Below are 8,624 nucleotides of genomic sequence, written 5' to 3'. Positions count from 1 at the left end.
TGTGTGTGTGTGTGTGTGTGTGTGTGTGTGTGTGTGTGTGTGTGTGTTGGGGTGTGGCGGGGGATGGTTGTGGTATGTGTGTGTTTACATCTTTGGTGTGTGTTGTGTATTGTGTGCGTTGGGGGGCTGGTTTCTGAGTGATTTGGGGATCTTGGAAGTGGCAAGTACTTCAGTAAGAAGTGACCTGCTGTAACCAGTTAAAGCCCCCAGACATGTAGTCCTGCAGAAGTTATAATGGACAGCTGGGGTAAGGATCAGCATTTTAATAACCACACAGAAATTGCCCTCACCTGTAGTGGTGGGGGATTAGCCGAGGTGGCCAGGTGATAGTGGAGATTAACTTTCATGTGGGGTGGTCGTGAGGACTTTTTCCCCTTTTTAAATAGACTATGTTAGTGTGAAGTGGGGACTTCTATAAAAATTTAAATTCAGTCAATTAACATATAGTGTATTATTAGTATCAGAGGTAGAGTTCAGTGATTCTTCAATTGTGTATAACACCCAGTGCTCATTACATCATGTGCCCTCCTTAATGCCCATCCCCCAGTGACCCCATTCCCCACCCCCTCCCCTCCAGCAAGCCTTGGTTTGTTTCCTATGATTAAGAGTCTCTTATGGATTTGTCTCCCTCTTTGATTTCATCTTGTTTTATTTTTCCCTCCCTTTCCCTATGCTCCTCTGTTTCGTTTCTTAAATTCCACATATGAGTGAAATCATATAATTTTTTTAAACAAAAAGATTTAATTGACTGCACAACGTAATAAAAAATAACATGCCACATTTTGTTGAGTTCTTAGAGGGTTTCTGCTCAGAAAGGAGTTATGTTGTTTGCCTTTCACTGAGGTTTTCGTACAGGTGCAGAGTTAGCATTTGGGTAGGAGAAGGTGGTGTGGGCTCGGGGGCGGGGTGGGGGTCCCCGGCCGTGGTGAAGACTGGAGGCCTGCAGATCTCTGTCTCTGCCCCTCCTTCCAGACCCTCTGTCTCCCTGGATGGAACATCCCCCCTTTATCCTCACCCCTGGGTTTTCTCTGTCTCCTTTTCCCTCCCAGTTTCCCCTTCCTCCCCCAGTCCTAGATTTAATTTTAAATGATGATAAGAAGGCCAGTCATGGATGACCTGTGGTACTTAGGGTAAGGTTTTGAACACTGGTGAGACAGCAGACAAACCATAGTTTCTCGTTGAGGTCTCACTGCGCTGGGCTCTGAAATGTGCCTGCCGTAGTTCACCTCTTTTCTGATTGTTACAGGTGGGCAGTCTCTTCTGTTATGACTCGACAAAACCAAATTCCCACGGAGGACGGTTCCCGGGTGACCCTGGCGCTGATTCCTTTATGGGACATGTGCAATCACACCAACGGCCTGGTAACGCCCCCTCTGCGTTGTGTTTAATCCGGGGAGCTGTGGTGAATAAGCTTTAGAGTGGACATTCCACCTGCAGATCCTGCCCCCTTGCTGCCTCCCTCCAGAGGGAGCAGGCAGAACCAAGGCGAGCCACCCCTCCGACCTCCCACAGAGAGAAGCTGGTGTTTTTCTCTCTCTGCGTTCGCTGAATCCTAAAAACCAGGAACTTGAATCTCATTCCACTTTCAGAAACCACAGTGAACTGCATTTATTTGCTAAGCCATAATTCCAGCCTAAACATTCATTTTCTTATCTTATTGAACCACAGACTAAACCAAAGTTTCTTTTTTCTTACTGTCTTAAAATACTGATTTATTGAAGGGAAAAAAAAAAACAAAAAAACCTTTCTTCTTTCTTGTGTTTCCTTTTCTTGTTCCTTGTTTTCACTCTTTGCTGACTACATTCCCGGCTATTATGTTCTCTGACTGCTCGCTGTTCCCTTTCCCTTCACCTGACACACTGCCACATCCTTGGCCCTGCTTCCTAACCTGCTTTCGTTCAGGAGCCGGGGCTGGTTTCCCTGGTGCTGGGGCAAGGAGGAGGCACACTGGGGCATTTGGCTCCCGGCCTCGCACGCAGGGTTGGCGTGGGAAGCACTGGGTAGGAGACACTGAGAAAGAAAATAAGGAAATTTTAGGGTGATTGTTAATTATGACATGTGAAAGGAGGAAGCCACGGAAGCCGGCTCCCTGTTCCTCAGCGTTCCTTGGGGTCCCGGCAACGGTGGAGGTTCACGCGTTCTCTGTGCTGAGGTGGTTGTCTGAGCAAGATTTCCTGATACCCGTATAGAGAAATAGGATCAACTTCAGAATGTTTTGAATTTTTAAGCATAATAACTGGAATACCAGCTTGGTTACTTTTTTGTTCATCTTTTCTCAACATCAGCTCCCTTTGTTATTATTAGCAGTACTGTAAACGGGCTTAAAAAATGCTGTAAATGAGTATTTCACATCTAACCCCACAAAATGTCCAGAACACATGTAACACGTGCCAAACACTTGAAGCTAGAATACCCTGGTGCTAATTTGGAAAGGTGTAGCAACCAGCATACTCTTAACTTGTAGAGAACGAAGAGTTCCCCTCTTATAATTATATTTCTGCCTTAGTTTAGATATGCTTAATTTAATTAGCCATAGTAAGGAGCAGCATATTTTATTTACTTTCATTCTTTTTTGTTTTTGTTTTTTTTTCCTTTCAGAGCTATCTTAACACTGATTACAAGATCGAAGTTCTAAAATTTTTCAAAAAGCTTTTAATATTTGACTATAGTATTTTTCTTTTTGCTTCACTGCATTAGATCATTGGTTCTCAAACTTGATTGATCATTAGAGTTTATTGTTTTATTTCTAAAATTTAAAAAAGTCCATACTCTATTGTAAACAAACAAAAACAGTTAAACAGAGGCCTCTGCGGGAATAAAATATGGAGGTTCCCTTCCCCTCCAGCACCCCACCAGCACCCGGCCCTACCCCTGGCCCGGGTCCCTGTGCTCAACACCCTCCAGGTACATGGTTAATGGTTTTGTGCAAATCTTTCTCTCCTTTGTGTGCATTTGTGCCCTCATACCCTTACATACACACTGGTTTTTGTGTTGCTTTCATGTAAATCAGATTAAACCATTCACTCTTTTCCCTCTAGGAGTAAAAAACAAAAAGTTAGTGCATCTCAAAATAAAAGTAATGCATGGGTGACAACCACGAATGCTGTATTTTCTCTAGCTTTGTTCATAAACTCTGCATCCCACCCCAGGGCTGGCGAAGCATCGCTGGCCTTTAGAAGGTTTCTACAAGATGGTAGTGCTTTTTCTTACAGTGGTCGTCTTCCCTGAATACTTAACTCCATACCTTGGTTGAACCGTTTTCCCTTGTAATTATAAGGCTTCAAGGGAAATTGCATCTGGTAGAATCTGAGAATCTATTTTAACACTATGAAGTTGTATATTACATGTACTAACAGTTAATCTCTTTTTAAAAATAAGGTCCTTGAAATTAAGGCTTGGCTTTTCAGACGGTCGATTTTCTGTTTTGTGTGTGTCTATCCTGACAGTCGTCGTCTGTCTGTTCTATCACCGAGGGTGTAGGTAGAAATTTGTAACCCGGCAACGCTGTGCTTCTGACAAAAACCTGCTTCTGGGAGCAGAGATGGGAGAGCCGAGCCTACAGCAGTAATTCCAGACCAGGAACAGCAGGGAACTAGGGGAGAAGGGAAAAGCCTGGGTTGGTCCCTGGGCCAGAGAGGGTGGCACGTGTGAGCCCATTTCCTAGCCACTTGGAGAAACAGAGTCAGACAAGTTCATGGACATCATATTAAATTGTAAGATAAGATGTATCTTTAAATTCTGCGTGACTGGTTCAGAATTAATGGAAGCAGCAGTTTTCCTTTCTTGAGCTGGTTTGGTTTGTGCAGAGGACACTGCCAAGTGGTTTATAGGCCACTGTGTCCGTTCTAGTAGGTAAAGCATGTTGGAGTAACCAGCCCTTGTATTTGAGAGCGTAACTCTCCTGGAAATTTAAGCAGAATTGAGAGAGGCTCTTTTTCAAGGTCTTTCTGGTTGAGTATTAAAACATCTAAAACATTTAGATTTATACAAGGCTTCCAGTCTCAAAGTGAAAGCCTAGGTTTTTATAAGTAACAGACAAGGCTCCCTGCTCAACTTGTCCCCACTATACTTCTAGCACACACAGGTCTGGGACCTGGGCTTCCTCAGACACCAGCACACACTCATCTCTGGGCCTTTGCATGGGCGGTTCCTGTTGCCTGAAACACTGTCTGCAAGACCACTCACAGACTTCCTCAAGGAAGGCTGCCCTGGGTGCCCTGTGTAACATTACCATGCCTCCCCTTCCGTGGGCCTCCCTTCCCGGCCTGTTTCTACCTCCCGTGTTTCTACCTAATTATTTTTGTTTCTTGCTGGCCCTTCCCCGCCCCTCCTGCTTCCCTGCCTGCCCTCCTGCTCTCTGCAGCTCCTGCTGGGGCCCGTGTAAACACGGCTGTGGAGCTGCAGACTTTCAGGGCAGGGAGCTCTTGGGCAGTTCCTGTTCCATCCTTGTCACCTGAATCATGTTTTGGGGTCAGAAAAGCGATTTTGACATTGGGCAGGAACTTCCCAGAGCTGATCTTATCAAGTGTTGAAACTGTCCTGTGAGTGGAGATGTGCCAGATTCCTGGGAGCTGCGTTCATCTGTCACCGCTTTTGTGTCTCTGTTGGCTTTTGCAGAGCAGAAGCATGAGGGATTTCTAGGTAGACGGTTCATAGGCCATTGGTTCTGGGGATACTGGGCTTAAGGATGATCGTCCCATGGCCCTCCATCCTAAAAATGCCGTTCCCTGGATTCGGAAGTAAGTTTTTGGATCCAAGCTGTTGATACCTTTATGAGCAAGTAGCACTTGCGGCGGTCTGGAGTGTTGCTTCTCAGGACAGAATGAGGAGGTCAGAGTAATTCATGAACAGTTTCAGACAATCTAAGAGATTGGGGAGGCTGCTCTGAGGGGTGGACGTCTAAGAAGGAGCTTTTTTTTTTAAGATTTTTTTTTTTTTTTAATTTATTTGACAGCGAGAGAGGGAACAAGCAGGGGGAGTGGGAGAGGGAGAAGCAGGCTTCCCGCTGAGGGGAGAGCCCGACGCGGGGCTTGATCCCAGGACCCTGGGACCATGACCTGAACTGAAGGCACACGCTTAACAACTGAGCCACCCAGGCGCCCCAGAAGGAGCTTTTAATATAAATTGGAGACCCTGTTCCTTACCCTGGTGGTTCATGCATCAAGTAAATATTATCAAAGAGTTCCAGGTGTCGGGTACAGGGTGCTCTGCTGGGGACACAGGTGAAAAGGGAGCTCCAGGTCTGGCTGGTGGGGCAGGTGTTGGGGGGGGTGACAGCACAGGGGCTCTGGGAGTGCAGGGTGGTTGGGTGGGATGAGGGCAGGCACCCCTAAAGAAGCCAGGGCTCGGGTAAAACAGGTGCGAAAGGTAGTTCTAGGCATGAGGGAGCTGGAGCAGAGACCGGTGTGGCAGGCCGTCCGGTCAAGAGGCCGGAGGGAGACATGGGCCTCCTCATGAATTGGCTGTGCTCCAGAATTTGCATTTTTTCCTATGGGTAGAGTGGAGGGCCACCAAAAGGTTTTAAACAGGAGGTCAACATAGTAGTGTCACTAGAGATGCAGGAAGGACAGTGAGGAATTTGAAGCCGGTCGGAAGGTTTTTGCAAATGGTAAGGACCTCAGCCACGCAGGGCAATGACGAGGAAGGAAAGAGCCCAAATTTAGGAGTTCAGGTGCCAACCGGTAGTGGCACCAGGGATATCGTTGTGCCCTTGTGCATCAAGACATGGACTTGCCTGGCCCCCCAGGACAGGAGAGACTGGGGAGAGATGCAGGTTTCTGGTGTAGGGAGCGGGTTTGGGGCAGCGGGCTTAGAGATGCTAACAACCTAGCACGCAGCTGAAAATGTTTAGGCTACAGCTTAGTTATTTTATTTTCCCTTTGCTTATCTGAAAGTTTCAGTTTCCCTAATTTCAGGGTAAAATATGTACGTAATCTAGAAACAGGCTTTTCTTTTTCCCTGATTCTTTATCCAACGGAAGACACGCTTTCACTTCTTGGTGGCCAAACGTGGGAGAAATGATATTTGCCATTCAGCTAGAGTTCTCCAGGAGACCCTGCTTCCATCTGTGGGGCTTGCTTTGGGACAAGTGACTCTGCTTGAGGCCAGCGAGTGATAATCTGTACACTGTATTTTCCTAATAGTTAGGTCCTTTACTCGAGGTGCGGAATCTTGTATAAGAATCTCTGGTATAAACAGGATTAATGGAAATTACCAAGCAGTTCTCTGTCAGCTTAGTAAAGCATGCAGAGTGCAGTATCTTTGGGTATCTTTTATCTTCTAATTGCCGAAAAAGACCCTCATGAGCGAGGGGACTGCAGACCTTGGTGCTAACAGTTGTCACCCTCTCCCCCACCTAGATCACCACCGGCTACAACCTGGAAGATGATCGCTGTGAGTGTGTCGCCCTGCGGGACTTCCGGGCCGGAGAGCAGGTAGGCGGCATAAGGTCGGCTGGCCAGTGGGCATGGGGTTAATACTGCGTGGATCAGTTTGAGAGGGTATTTAACTCAGAAAAGTGGGGGATTTGTATTTAGGACTAGTTAGGGAACACATCTTGAGACCCAAAGCTGTAAGAAACATACTGTGCTTTGGGTCCACAAAGAAAAAAGACGTGAAGGCACTTACTTGCACAGTTGACCTAATATTTGTGATCCTGTCAACTGAAAATAAACTTTGTGTTATGACAGTAGAACATAATTTTCCATTACATAATCTGCATTGTTCTCTCTGTTGATTAGAACCTTCTTTATAAAGAGGCTGTTTATTTAAATGGCAAAAACAAGGGGACTGGGAGCCATGGATCTTATATATCCACTTTAATCCGTGAATTTTTCTCTCATAACCTGGGTTGGGGCAGGGTCAGGCCTTTCAGTACATTTGAAAATGCGCATCTTTGAATGCCTGCTTTCTGCCTATTGGGCTTATGACCAAGCAGTTAACCCCCAAAAGCAGAACTGACGTTGGCCGTTGACTGACCGTTGACGTTCCAACTGAGACAAAACCAACAATATTACTCTAACGCAGTGCTGATCGGCCCTTCCTGCAGAAGAGTTAGAAACCCTCCGACTAGGTGCCGAATTGCTACGGGACCTGGAAATGAATGTCTGACAGACGTTGTCTGAGATCTTGTTCCAGGAGAGACTCTTGTATTAGAAGGAGGCGGGGGGACGGTTGCCTGTTGTCAGCCGTATGTACTAGTCTCGCTGTCCCGGGGACGGGGAGGAGGCAGGGAGCGCCACGGCAGCGGGAATAGACACCCTCTGTCACCCGGCTCAGTCCGGGTAGCTGGGGGGTTGCGGGATCGCAGGCAGACGCATAGTCACTGTAGAGCTGTTGTGTGTCCCTAGTGGAAAGGCCAGTTGAACATAGGGGAACTGATCCTTTGCCCTGCTCTGTATTGAGAATGATGTTGAATTTCTTTTATATCCCTTTATTTTTTTCTTTACTGCATCTCAGATTTACATTTTTTATGGCACTCGGTCAAATGCAGAGTTTGTGATCCACAGTGGTTTTTTCTTTGACAATAATTCACACGACAGAGTGAAAATAAAGCTGGGAGTGAGTAAGAGTGACCGGCTGTACGCCATGAAGGCTGAGGTCCTGGCCCGTGCCGGCATCCCCACGTACGTACGGAAACGCTCACCTCTTTCCCATGTCCCTTGAAGTATTTCCAGTTGTGTAGTGTTTTGTTGGTGCATTAATACAACTTCTCTAGAGTGGTTTTTCTTCATGTCTTCGTCCCTGCTGCACAGCAGGTTTAAACAGAGATGCATGGAGACTTAGCAGTGTTTTCAGAGAAACATCATTGTGTCGTTGGGAGCAGGCATGGTCCATTCCAGGGGACACGGCCTGAACTCCTCATTAAGTTAAATAAATACTGTGGATCGTTAGTGTCTTTCACCTTGAAAAGGTTAATGACCCGGATCAATTTGTTTCATTTAATTCTTTGCCACCATTAGTTTCTGTAATGAAGTCATGATCCCCATTCAGGAATTTCTGGCTAAATTCTTTGCGATTTTCTTGCATTTGAGGTGCAAAATGATAAAGAGGACAAGAATTATGATTTATTAGTTCTCCGGGGAATGGAGGAACCGTTCTTAATGAAAATGGATTATCCAGACCTGTTTTTATTGAACTTGTCAATATTTGATTAATGATTAAAATGTGAACTCAACATAAATTATTGTTAACATTTTTTGAGAACCATGGGCATACTTAATTCTCTGAGCATGTCGTGTGCACCCTGAGGTGAAGGCTTTTAGACGCCGGACAGCCGGACAGCCGGCAGTCACCACCGTCCTCTCCGGGAAGCCCGCCGTCCTGCGCTTCCCAGGCATCCAAGGCAGTACTTGTAGGGCTCAGGCGAGGGGTGGGCACCCCTTGAGGATCACCCACCCTGCAGAGTGTAGAGTGAAGGGATCTCACTTGCCGGGAGCAGGTGCCCAGGCAGGGGGGCTAATGCTGTTCCCACTTTTGTCAGTTCCAGTGTGTTTGCGCTGCATTTTACCGAGCCACCGGTCTCTGCGCAGCTCCTGGCTTTTCTCCGCGTGTTCTGCATGACCGAAGGTAAATGATTTCCGGGGGGAAAAAAAGATGTTGACTTTTTAAAAAATTCATGAGGT

The 8,624-nt window shown here is 46.5% G+C and overlaps 1 protein-coding gene across 2 annotated transcripts in view; it reads left to right on the top strand.

Moving 5' to 3' along the window:
* SETD3 (SET domain containing 3, actin N3(tau)-histidine methyltransferase) overlaps positions 1-8,624 on the top strand; it is a 63,956-nt gene that overhangs the window by 46,768 nt on the left and 8,564 nt on the right. Inside the window, exons 9-12 of one of the 2 annotated variants that reach the window (XM_025869379.2) lie at positions 1,247-1,361; positions 6,360-6,434; positions 7,459-7,625; positions 8,483-8,568. In XM_025869379.2, coding sequence (XP_025725164.1) covers positions 1,247-1,361; positions 6,360-6,434; positions 7,459-7,625; positions 8,483-8,568 — 443 coding nt within the window. The remainder of the gene's footprint in view (positions 1-1,246; positions 1,362-6,359; positions 6,435-7,458; positions 7,626-8,482; positions 8,569-8,624) is intronic. The other variant, XM_025869380.1, reaches the window with a different exon arrangement.

The sequence above is a fragment of the Callorhinus ursinus genome, unplaced genomic scaffold (assembly GCF_003265705.2).
Source record: "Callorhinus ursinus isolate GAN/ISIS: 27379988/994484 unplaced genomic scaffold, GSC_fseal_2.0 scaffold8, whole genome shotgun sequence".
NCBI lineage: Eukaryota > Metazoa > Chordata > Mammalia > Carnivora > Otariidae > Callorhinus > Callorhinus ursinus.
This window is presented reverse-complemented; position numbering and strand designations above follow the sequence as displayed.